The sequence below is a fragment of the Polyergus mexicanus genome, unplaced genomic scaffold (genome assembly GCF_030449975.1).
Source record: "Polyergus mexicanus isolate NDT 795.1 unplaced genomic scaffold, iyPolMexi1.0 SCAF_20, whole genome shotgun sequence".
Classification (NCBI taxonomy): domain Eukaryota; kingdom Metazoa; phylum Arthropoda; class Insecta; order Hymenoptera; family Formicidae; genus Polyergus; species Polyergus mexicanus.
In genome coordinates this window covers 3,095,677-3,109,197 of record NW_027223340.1, presented here as the reverse complement: position 1 = coordinate 3,109,197, position 13,521 = coordinate 3,095,677, and the positions used below count along the sequence as shown (strand labels likewise).

General features: G+C 43.4%; 1 protein-coding gene across 1 annotated transcript; it reads right to left on the bottom strand.

The window, feature by feature from the left end:
* Window positions 1-11,809: 11,809 nt before the first annotated feature.
* On the bottom strand, window positions 11,810-12,889 carry LOC138941780 (uncharacterized protein PF3D7_1120000-like). Its single transcript, XM_070311665.1, has 2 exons — window positions 12,094-12,889; window positions 11,810-11,832 (listed from the first exon to the last, which is right to left on the bottom strand). Exons 1-2 carry the CDS (start codon window positions 12,887-12,889, stop codon window positions 11,810-11,812), a joined length of 819 nt encoding a protein of 272 aa, XP_070167766.1.
* Window positions 12,890-13,521: the final 632 nt, after the last annotated feature.

Below are 13,521 nucleotides of genomic sequence, written 5' to 3'. Positions count from 1 at the left end.
TCTCCCCATAATTCGTCCAATTCGTCTCGCGCGTTCCGTCGCACCATTCGGACATCTCGTCGACGTTCGAAATTTAAAAATCCGGGGATTTCTATGTCGCTCGTGTTATTGTACTATAAATCAAAATTATAATATATTATAATATACTATACATAGTAAATGTAACATAAAATAAAAAATGCTACTTACTCTCTGGTATACTACTAGATTCAATAGGGCTCTCAACAGCCCCATCACCAGATCGTGAGCCCACCATGACGCATTCACCCGCCCTCGTTGCAATATCAAGTCTATTAGTGAGGTATTGCAAGGTATTAGTGAGTTAGACATTTTGAATATTTTCACTTTACCACTTAAACTTTTCGTCACTCACTGCTCGAAACGTTATGACAGCCACGACAGGGCAGACATTGTCTAGATTAAACATTTTAGAGTAGGGGATGTATCAGTTACGAAGAACGCTTACGAAGAACGCTTACTCTCAGCTCTTGATAAGAAAACAAAAGTTAGCATGTTTCCACGAGCAAATATCTAAACTCTTTTAAATATGAATAATATATTATTATAATATGTAAACCACTATCGAACGGCTATTGAACGGCCATTGAACGGCTTTTGAACGGTTTTGAACGACTATCGAACGGCTTTGAATAGCTATCGAACGGATTTGAACGGCTATCGAACGGCTATCAAACGACTTTGAACGGTTATCGAACGGCTATAAATAATTATTGAACGACTATTGAACAGCTTTAAACGATAAAACAATTATTTATACACCATTCAAATATTTAAAGTCTATGTTTATGTACTGAAATGTAACATCTATATTTTAATTAACTAGCTGACGCCGCTATCTAACATCACGTACAGAAATTTAATACTCACGTACTGGGATAAGAAAGAGGAAAAGGGAAGAATAAAAGAAAATAAAATATATTTTATTAATAGTTTATTCTAAATAATGTTTGGATGAATCTTTATGATGATTCATCCACCAATTAAATATTTTAAATACATTTTGTAAAGCACAATTTTTTAAATGTTTTTCACAGCGCATAGTATTAGTAACATCTAGCTTGTAACGATGCACCCCCCATCGTTACCCGGCACGTAGCCAGCTGGAAGTCTGCCGCCCGGCGAACACCAGCCGGGCAGTGGCAGAGGCGCCGAGCGCCCTTTTTAATACCTAAATTACCGCGGTTGCGATAAACAACCGTACGGCCGTTATACGGCCGCCGTTACGCCGAAGACCGAGCATAGCCGAACGCTGCCGGAAGATCCCGAGCGTCGTCCGCCGAAACGCCGCGTCGTTTTGCCCAGGAGAAGCGACGCGTTTACCGTAATTACCCGCCAAAAACAACGCGTCGTTATCCCCACCCGGGGGCGAACGACGCAATTTACCGATAGACGCTCGGGTATAAAAAGACAGCGTTTCGGCATCTCATTACCAGAACGATTCCTGAATCCGCTCGAGCAGTACGCTCCGAGATACAGTACCAGAACCGATCCTGAAATTCGCAGCAACGACGGAACGTGAGGTTGACGTGTTCGCAGCCTCCGCCGAGCATTCTCGATTTCCGTGCAGTCTCCGAAATCCTGATACAAATCCGACTAGCTCGACGAGAGCGGAGTGTTCGCCGCTCTCCTAGATTACGGTCTATCATCCGACCGCTCCAGCCAGCCGGACCGTGGGTTTGCGAGTTCGCTGTCCCGTCGAGTTTTCTCGACTCCGCCGCGCTATCCTCAACTCCGCGAACGGAAGCAGGGACGGAGAGTTCTCCGCCCGGTCGAGGGTACTCGATCTCCGATCGCATTCCCCTACCACTGGGAATACGCGCTTAATCCCGCGACCACGATCAAAACCGTTTTGATACTTGCGAATTATAATCGCCGCGCCGAAATACCTGTCGCCTAATATTCCATTATATTCTGCGCGCCGTCAAAATAAACACGGCCTTGCCGTACACGCGCCGACCGACCGCGCCTAATTTCTTGCGCGTCTCGCGCGCCGTCAAAATAAACACGCGCCGAACGACCGCGCCCGATTTCTTGCGCGTTTCGCGTGCCGTCAAAATAAACACGGTTTTACGAATATTATAAGCGGTTCGATATATCGAACATCGCGCACCGAATAACGAACGCGCATTGCATCTAGCGCGTTGCATCATCCGCCGCGCGCTCACTATTGTAAATCGACCATTGCCGAAAGAGGCAAATAAAGACAATATCTGTTAACTAAATCTTTTCGTGTGTCTCACCTTTTCTCGATCCCTGATCCCGACCGAGCTCATCCACGCACTCGCGAAAAGTAACCCCGTTACATTGGCGCTCGAACAGTAGGACCGTCCGGGACACACGATTTTTTTTTCTGTTCTCTAACGGCGTGGACGATAACCAAGCGTTATGAAGGCCTGGCTATACACGCTCTCGAAAGAGCAACTAATAAATATAGCCAGGCAACATGGCATCGAGACGTCCGGTACACTCTATGTCATCCGCAGCCGGATGAGCCAATATATAGACTCACACCCAGACGAGTTTGGGGCCCAAGGCCCAGACGCTTGGAACACGCGGACGCCCCCACGAATAGAGATCGCGCCGCCGAGCGCACACTGCGACGAAAGACGCGAATTCGAACCATGCAAATGCTAAAACAGCTGCGGAAATGGGGACGTCCATTCGACGGTCGAGACCCCATCGCGTTCCTAGAACGCGTATACGACCTCCGCGCGGACTACGGGTACTCCGGCGAGCAACTAATGAAGGGGCTGTCCGAGCTCCTACGCGGAGAGGCCGTCGCATGGGCGCGAAATAACCGCGAAAACTGGAGGACGTGGGGGGATTTTTGCAACGCCATCCGGCGGCGGTATCTACCTCCACGGTATAGCGAGGAGCTCCAGCAACAAATCGCCGAACGAAAACAGAGGGATAACGAAAAATTCGCGTCATACGCGGACGAGATGATGACCCTCATACGCCGAGCTGGGGGGTTCATCCGCGACCAGAGACTGTCGCGAATTTACGCAAATATGCGGCCCGAATACAAGAGGTACGTCGCCCGATAATGAATCCTTGCAAATCCACAAAGGTTGGCGCGATCATGCTGATAATATTACCGTACGATTGCAAGAACGATGTACGACTGTTGCCTATCGTCAAAATCTCAATCTTTATATATTTTGACATTGGAGGGGATATTTGCTAATTTAGGTAATTTTACGAACTACGTTGATCAATGGACAATATTCGACAACGCGATCGTGTAAGATGAGACAATAGGCGGTAGTATTTGTCGGTATATCCTCCTTGCACTCAAACTCTAATCTCATGTCCACGGTGGAATTTTTGACAGACTCGTTTTGTCGCGAGCAATTGATAACTGCGAGAGGACCGCAATGTAAAAATTTTGAAATGTTTAATAGCACATCATCATTATCACATCCGTAATAAGATTTACGAAAACGAGAGTACATATCGAACAAGAGGGTGAATCTATTTTTATCGAAATCTAAATTCAAATCATCGTAGGGATAAAATTCCGAGTTTAGATAGAGTTTAACGTTGGTCAATTTGCAGTCGTTGAATGTAGTAATATCTTTTGACACAGCATTTTTTCTGCCAGTCTGCAGCGCAAAGATCACGTATCGCGGCTTCTCCAGCTGAGAGGCGACTTTCACGGTCCACGAATGCTTGGTCGTATTATGCAATAGAGGAAATTCGTATAGATACCAAGAGCGAAAACTGATATTCAAGTATCGCCCGCATTCCAACGCGCGCAGCAAGGATAGTTTATTGACCTCGCTCAATATTACATGTGGCATACGCCATTGTATCTTGAATAATTCGATATCAGCTTCAGCCGAAGCATTTCCAAATATGCAATTGTTGTCGTTGCGCGAACGTATCAGAATTAATTCGTGACGAGCGTTGATCACAATTCGCTTGTAATCTTCGCAAAAACCCAATAGTATGTTTAGCGGCACGCAAAAATTGAAGTAAGATTCAACAGCATTATGCGACATATTCCACGCAGCATTCCTCAAGATTTTACCTTTCTCGTTGTTAGAGAGATATAGTTTTTAATCGTGCAAATTATTCCAACGTTTCTGTTGCGGTCAATCTCCACACCGTCGAGTTCATATCGAAGTTCATCAAACATAAACGCGATACAATTGTTTCCCAATACCATTCTTCCCTCTTCAGCTACTTTACGCACCATCAACTTTCCTTCGACGTATAGAAAACTTTCACATGGTAACGTGTACAAATCTTGATGTTGTATCGGTATTTGTATCTCGTCGCTATATCCAAGCGTTGTGTTGGCGTATGGATTGTTCGTATGAGTCTCAATCTTGATACGATCGTCAAAGATCGGCTCGCCTCCGATATTCAAGATGTCAATCATATTGTTAAGTATTTCGTACAACGAATCCCAATGATTTTAAAAATTCGCGATTCAACGCGCTGAGCTTCTTTTTAGCGTAACCAGATATCTGATTATTGTCACTCGATACCGCAGTCACTCGCCTTCTCGCAAAAATATTGTCCTTCGCAAATATATAGTCTCTCGTGTGCTCCGTGCTTCCGTTCAACACAAGCATTTCATATGTCAAACGCTTTATTTTTGCCGCCGCCGTATATGCAATCTTACGGTAATTTCCTCTCCTCGAAAATCGAGCAAATGTCCTTCTTGATCAACAATGCGTATCGTTAAATCAGTAATGCTCCGTGCGACGATTGGTAGATAAATGATCTGTGCTGGCGTTTCCGATATCTTATATCCTGGCGGCACGCTCGGTGAAAATTCATGTATCGTGTGTACGCGCTTGTCATTGCTGTATGCACCAGTGGTTACGCTGCATTCTATACGAATAATATTTACGCTAATAATATTTATCGGTACATCCGATTGGTGCCATTTCCGAGGTGTAATATACGATTCGACGAGAATCCCAACAACGATCCAACGTTGCCCGATTTACTACAATTTATTATATAGACACATTTGATTTCACTTTTTAGCGTATTATTATTAGCGCGAAGCATTATTGGATATTCATCATGTTCTTCGCCATCAACAATATCGTTGGTATTAACCACGCGTCGATGTCGTAAAATTACACGTCGGAGATATTCGTTTATAGCGTGTAATTCGTACAATCCCTCGGGAATCGTAATTTCCTTATCGTCGTTATCAAAATAAAATTTATTATTCCAAGAATTCACGTTCGATATCGTATGATACGTTTCAAAGTCCGTTAAGCCAAGCTCGTAATCGCTATCGTTTAAATCTATAGCCGGAAAGTAGCTTACAGCAAGAGCGCTATTCTTGCCGGTCAACGTAAGTGTGAGTGACATGCTGGAAAACTGTCAAACGAGTACTGAGTCGCGACGGTGAATTGGCAGGCTTTAAATTCATATCGATCATCGACCGTTTGAAGAAATCGAAGACACAATTGTCCACAAATACTTTGATTATAATTTTGATAGGCCGTGTGATTGTATTCTATATTTGCAACATTCTGTCCATAATATCGCACTAATTCCTTGGGCGGTCGCAGATTTCCAAAACTATCGAAATATACTACACGATCTCCCCTCTTTGCATACGCAACCCAATGAGTACCGGAACCATTGACGTCATCCAAATTGACGATACCGCTCTCATTTCGCCGTACACCGTTTATCGGTAAATTATCGCGCCTGAAAACACCTCTAAAAAATTGTATACGCATACGTTTTGCAAATTGTTCCAATTGTACATTGGTTGTTACACCGGCAAGCATTTTTATTCTGACATTTTTTTTTCTTGACCGCTGTTGAGAACCCTCGTCCACGTTTGTATGGAGCGAGATAAAGTCCGTGACGCGATTATGACGCTGCATTTCTTCGAGCTGACGTTGCGTCGCCTTGCTATCGTTCACCGCCTTCGCGATTCCCGCTGCTCCGCCAGCCGTCGAACCGAAAACTCTCAATAATGGTAAAATTGGTAAGATACCACCGCGCTTCGCTATAGGAAGTATTCGTTTTTTCGCAGTCTTTTTCTTCATGGATGATTTTTTTGTTTTCAGCCCCATACCGAATTTTGTCTTTGCCTTCATAGCCGCCCAAACAGCTGTAGCGGCTGCTCTTTTGCCGAGAATCGAATCTCTCGCAGTAATACGCGTTCGCGCTTTCGTGGCGAGTATATTATCCGCAACGTGTCGTTGACCGAGACCGTTGCTTCGGGAATAAGCTATGTCGTGCTCGCGACACGCGGCATCCAATGGTTTGATACCCCGATCGCATCTAGCCAATCGTGTTTCTAAATGAGTTCCCGGTCCGCAAAACTGATAGCCTGGAATATGTAATTCGATAAGAAGTTCGTTTATCGCACGATTTAACAAACCGCTACCTCTTATAATTTTTGCTGGCATTTGTCACAATTTTCTATTAACGGTGTTGGACCATCGAAATGTGTTTGCTGCCACGACAAATTATAATGTCGCGTACATCGACGATACTGTTGAATCTCTGAGTCAGCTTTTATATGTTCGGGAAGCTTGTCCCACAATTGTTCCACGTAGCTACCAAAGTCTCGCAGTAAAACAGTCTTGGGGATAATCTGTAACTGCTCGGTGGTAAGCTCGAGAATATCGCTGTCAATCGATAGAAGAAGAAACATTTTTGAGACTGAGCGGTTTCGATTCGGTGCGCCTCTATAAATAGGGCCCCGATGATTCATTTTCCAAAATCTGATTTGAGATTCGCGAGAGCAAACATGCGGTTCGCGCGACAAGCGACGATAATCAAAGTGATAAATTTTGATGATAAAACACGAGTAATGTCCGAGAAAGAAATACGCAAGCATGGAAACATGCTGCCGACTACTATACGCGGTATCATTTGCGGTCCTTCGAATTGCGGTAAGACTAACGTGTTGATAAGTTTGATAGAAAGTCCACACGGTGTACATTTCGAAAATGTGTACGTATATTCGAAATCACTTCAACAACCGAAATATCGATACTTGGAAAATTTGCTATTATCGATCGATTAAATTGGTTATTTTACATTCTCTAATAATAGTGACGTTATTCTACCGAGCGAGGCGCTTCCGAATTCCATTTTTATCTTTGATGACGTGGCGTGCGATAAGCAAGATACGATAAGAGAGTACTTTGCAATGGGTCGACACTCGAGCGTCGACTGTTTCTATCTTTGTCAAACGTATGCCAAGATACCCAAGCATCTTATACGGGACAATGCAAATTTACTGATTTTATTTAAACAAGATGGTACAAACTTGAAACATGTATACAACGATCATGTAAATACTGACATGTCTTACGACGATTTTTGCGCATTCTGTCAGAAATGTTGGCAACACAAGTATGGATTTGTAGTGATTGATAAAGACAGTTTACAGACTAATGGACGATATCGAAAAGGATTTAACGATTTTGCAATACCGTAAAGTGGTTAGTCGCTATCGATACATCGATCGAGCAACGTCTAAAAATTTTCGTCCGAGCGCAACATGACGACGACGATTGACAGTGACGATCGTGAGAAGATTGCGAGAGAGATTGTAAAAACGAGCGAATCAATCTGCAAAAAATATCGTTCTTTAAAAACCGGTCAAATGGAGGAAGACGTCGCATTGGAGAGGCATTTTAAACCAATTATCGAACCTCTAAAACAACTTGTCGAAAATACAATCAATGTGGAATCTAATGTAGCGAAAATCGAAGTATGCTCGAAGACAAGCATCTGAAAAAAGAGTTTGGAACAAAGCGAACAAGGTCAAATATATCATTGAACGATTCGCTAATAACTTCTACTCCAAATCAATCGAAACGTAAGCGAATGAAACAATTATCGAATGTAGTTACTTCTACTCCGATAAAAGATGTACAATCGTGTCAAATATTGTACGAAAGATCGTCTCCGTATGTGGAAGAAATTTTCGAAACCACGCCTGAAACGCTTGTCACGTCGGTTCAACATCTGCTACAAACGTCCGAGGGTCAAAATACATTGCGCACACATCTGAGTCGACTAGGGCAAAAATATGTTGGAGCTATTTTGAGTCAAGATAAAAATAACAGTATGGATTATGTTTACGGTGTTAAATTTTGCAACGAAGGAATGATGATTGGTGATAAAATTTTTGATGTGGATAAAGATGACAATATAATTATCGGTGGAATAAGATACGTGGGAACACCAGGTCTCTACGAGTTGATTTTCAAGAGAATATCCGACGGTGACGTATACAATGACGATGATAAAATTAAATACAAAAATATATTACTGGCGACAAATGCGCATAGACGTGGCAGTGATATGCGTAATCCAGTATTACGTAACAAGGGATACAAGTATGTAGAATAGAATAGAATAGAATAGAATATCTTTATTGTTCCCCAAAGGGGTTACAAATATATACCTCCCTTAGCGTCTCACATACATTTCCTTAATCTAACTTATACTACTTAAACTACTTAAACTAACTTATGCTATCCTTATTCCATCTTTCCTTCCTGCCTATACACACACACACGCTAAATTCCTAACCCTTCTTAATCTATTTTGGACCTCCGCTTCCGGTTTTTAGTCCTTTACTTCACCTTCTCTCCTCTTTCCTTCCTTTCTCAATCACTCTCTCTCATTCTTTAACTCCCTCTCTTCCTCCCCCTCCCTCCCCTCTGCCTTATCCTCCCTTCTCCTCAATACTCCCTTCATCCATTCTTCCCCCTCCCCTTCCTCTCCTAATATTCTTTCCACCGCCTCTTGCCAGCTTTCCTCCCCCTCTCCTTCTCCTCTCCCGCATCCCTCCCATACATGCTCCCATGTCTCTCTCTCTCTATTACACACCCTACATACTTTTTTCTCTTCACTTTCTCAATACCTACTTTCCCTCATTTCATTACCTAGCCTAAATCTTGTCACCCTTCCCCACCTCCTCTCCGACCAACCCTTTTTTAAATACTTTGGTATTCCCTCACTCTTTATTCTCTTGTACCATCTATTAAACCTCGACTCCTCTATTCTTTCTTTTCTCTCCTCCCTCTGTAACTCCTTGTCTTTCCTTTCCACTTCCTCATACTCTATCATCCCTCCCTCTTCCTCTCTATTCCATGCCAATTCCTCTAGCCCTTTTTCACTGAAATATCTCTCTCTTTCCTTCTCCCATTCCGACACTCCTCTCTCCTTTTCTGATCTTTTCTTGATTTCTTCCAAACACTCCTTCGCTAATCCCCCTCCTTTCCCTTCTTCTAGTCTTTTTTCGAAATTCCATGCTCTTCTTGCCGCCCTACTTCTAAGTTTATCTCTTTTTAATTCCTCCCTTACCATGTACCCTGGTGTTCTCCTGTCTACTCCTAGTAACCACTTTAAGAATCTTTCTTCTACCTTCTCTACTCTATCCCTCTCCTTCCAGCCCCATACCTCCGCTCCATAACTTAACACCGTCCAAACTAATACATCAAAAAGCCAGATCCTCTTCCCTATATCTTTTCCAAATTTTCTCTTTCCTATACTCCATACTTGCCCCATAATTCCCACCGCCTTCCTTACCCTGTCTTTTACATGCCCTTCCTGTCTACCATTTGCCTGAAACACGTATCCTAAATACTTTATTTCTTTAACCTCCTCTATCTTCTTCCCTTTCCACATCCACTTTACTCTTTTTCTCCTACCCCCTCCCTTTCTAAATACCATGACCTTTGTTTTCAATACGTTCACCTCCAGTCTCTTATTGTCCATATATCTTTCCGTCCTTGCTAACATTGCCCTCATCTCATCTTCCTCTTCCGCTAACAGCACTATATCGTCTGCATATGCCATGGAGAATATCTTCCCCTCTCCCAACTTAACTCCACCCCAAATTCCCCTGGCAATTTCCTCCTTCATATCTGCTATTACTATGTTAAATAACACCGGATTTAATGGGCAACCCTGTCTCACTCCTCTACCCGTCCAGAATTCTTCACTTATTTCCTCTCCTATCCTCACTCTACTCTTTGTCTCCCCTATCACCTCTTCTATCCTTTCTATCAGTCCCTCTCTAACCCCTCTTTCCCTTAAGACTCTTATCAGCACTCCCCTGTCTACTGAGTCAAAAGCCGCTTTCAAGTCTATAAACACACTTACTAATTTCTTTTTCTCCCTACTAATCTGTCTTTGCGCCAGATAATTCAATACATATATATTGTCCATCACCCCTCTTCCCTTTCTAAATCCTGTCTGATTCTCTGGTATTATACCTTTCTCTTCTACTTCCTCTCTTAACCTTTCTGCCAGAATCGATGTGTATATTTTATACAGCGTTGACATAAGCGTCACTCCTCTATAATCCGTGACTTTATCTCCTTCTCCTTTTTTCACAATCGGTGCTATTATCCCTTCCTTCCATCCCTCTGGCCATCCCTCTCCTCTCCATACCTTGTTACACGTTTCCCATACCTATTTTCTTATATCTTTTCCCCGTATCTCCATACTTCATTTGGTATATTATCCAATCCCATAGCTTTGTTTAACCTTAAATTACTCATAATCCTATTTATTTCTTCCCACTCTATTTCTCTTTCCATCTCTCTTCTATTCCTTCCCCCTCTTCCTCTCCGAACTCTTTCTTCTACTCCTCCTAATAACCCCATAAAATACTCCTTCCATTCCTTCACCTGTATCCCTTCCTCTACTCCTTTCCTTTTCCTCCTCTCCCTATTAACTATCTCCCATACTTTACTTTCCGTTCTCGCCTCTCCTGCTTCCCTTATTAATCTTTCTCCTTCCTCTTTCTTTTTCCTTTCACACATCTCCTTGTATTCTCTCTTTTCCTCTCTATACCTTCCTCTCTCTTCTTCTCCTCTCCTCCATTTCCTCAACTTCAGCCTTACTTCCTTCTTTTTCTCTATACACTCCTTATCCCACCACCCCCCCTTTCTTTTCTCTTCCTTTCCTTCCCCCTTCTCGTTCTCTTCCAAGGCCTTCTTTATCCTTTCATTCATTTTCTCTATCTTCTCTTCCGTCCCTCCTTCTTCCCCTCCTATATTTATTTCTCCTATTTCCCTCCTAAATTTCTCTCTCCCCTCCTCATTCCAAACCCCTCTCCTGCCTTTCTGCCTCCCTTTCCTTTTCTTCTTCCAACTGTCTTCCCCTTTTATCCAGCAAATCACCGGGTGATGATCCGAGTCTATGTCCTCTCCTATCTCTAATCTTTCTATTTTTTCCCATATCCCTTCATTTCCTAATACATAATCTATTACCGTGTTTCCCCTCCCCCCGGTATACGTGTATTCTCCTTTTTCATCTCCTTTTATATTCCCATTTATTATACTCCATCCAGTTTCCTCTAGCACCTCTACCAATCTCCTCCCTTCCCTATTACTCTTCTTATCTTTGGAGTTCCTATTCTTTCCATTTTCCTCCTCCTCCCCCAAATTTACCCTTTCTCCCATTTCTCCAGTTCTGGCATTAAAGTCACCTCCTATTATTATTCTCCTTCCTTCCTCCTCTCTCTCTTCCATCCACTTCTTTAAACTCTCTATCTTCCTCTCTAAGTCTTCGTTCACATATACTCCCACTATTCTCCATTCCTCCCCTCCTCTTTTCAATGTCCCCGTCATCATCCCTTCCTCCGTCATTTCAATTTCTCCTATCTCCATTTCCCTTTCCCTTCTTATCCCCATTATCATTCCTCCCATTGCTCTTCCTTTTTTATTCTTTCTACTCGCGTATTGTACCCCCCATTTAAAACCCTTCTGTAACTTGTTTTTTATTCCCCTCCATCCTTTCTCGTCCACCCATGTCTCCATGAGTACTATGACATCTCACTCTCCAATCCTATCCCAAAATCCCTTATCTTTGTTTTTTAAACCTGCTACATTCCAGAAAGCCATCTTCCATATCTCTTCCTCCTTACCGCCCCCCCACGTCTCTCTGTTCCCCCTCTCCTCTCCTTCCCTCCCCTTATTACTCTTCCACTTGTCCTCCCCTCCCTCTCCCCTGTCTCTATTACTAGTCCCCTCTCAACTACCTTCCCCCTTATTCCCCCTGTCTCTCTCCTATAACCTACTCTCTCCCCCTTCACTTCCCCTCTTTCACTTTTCAATACTTCCTCTTCCTCATTCCATTTCCACCATTTGCCATCTATTTGCAATCCCCCATTACCTATCCGTACCCTCCTTCCTTCTCCTTCCTCTTTCCTGGCTATCTCCCTGAGCCTCCATCTAACCTTTCTTTCCTCCCATGTTAAATCATCTTCTATCCTTTCCTCTCTTCCCCTCAACTTTTTCTTATTCTCCATAACTTGTCTTTTCTGTTCCATGCTCCCTAACGTCACCACCGCCATTCCTCTCTCTCCTTCCGTCATTATTCCAACTCTTTTCACACTCTCTATTTTTATATTTACTCCTAGTATTTCCAAGATCTTTTCTACTCCTCCTCTTACGTCTCCTTTTTCCACTTCTACTCTCCTAATTACTATATTTCTCTTTCTATCCTCTCGTTCCTTCCGCTCTAATTTTCTTTCTATTACCTTTATTTTTGTTTCTAATTCACCTTCTCCTACTACCCCTGCTCCCTCCTTGCCCTCCTCTCCTACTCTTCCTTTCCCTTCCTTTATCCATTTTTCTAATTTCCTTTCCAGATTTTCTATCCTTCCTCTCATTTCCCTTCTCTCTTCCTCCCATTCCCTCTCTCTCTCTCTAAATTCCTCCCTTATCTTTTCCAATTCCTTTTTTATCCCTTCTCCTTGCCCCACTAAACCATCTTTGATCTCTCTTAAATCCTCTCTTATCTCTTCTCCTAGCAATTTTACCCCTGTTATTATGTCCTTTCTTAATTCCTCCCTCAATTGCCTCTCCCATCCCTCTCTATCCTCCTCCTTTCTCTCCCCCATTGCTTTTGGTGATCTTACTATGTGTTCAAGATCGAACATATTTGCTTCGCGTTATTCGTTCGCTTTAGTTCTCATGTCAAACGGCCGTGAAATTCCTGCGTGTTTACTTGTCGCGGTATCGCGGAAGGACGAGAGAGAGAGAGAGCCTAGCGCGTTCGTATGTTTTCGTTCGCTCTCTTTCGCGTATGTTTAGAATGTTTCCTGTCGCTCTCCGGCTAAGTGCGTGATCATGCTCTACGAGAGTGACCGAAAGGAATGTCAGTTTTTATAATTTAGTCCGTAGTTGCCGATCCTATTTGGGATCATCTACAGTTTAGTTCCTCTTGGAAGGCCGCACGCGACACATCGCATCAGCAGTGTCGCGAACGCAAGTTTCGCGTCTTTCGCCAGCGGCAGCGATATTCCGAACCGCTTGCCCTGCACCAGTGCGGAAACCAAATACAAAAGTGCGGGCGATTGAATCGTGCCGAGTGCACCGCCGCCGCGCTTGACTCTATATCGTCGGCCCTGCCCCGCGCTCGCGGCTCAGGGCGCGTTTCGATCTTCAGGACTCTGTGTCGCTCTCCATTAAGCGCAATTATTATTGTGACGATCGACGGGAAGACTCGCGTCTGAGGTGCGTAAACGCGATC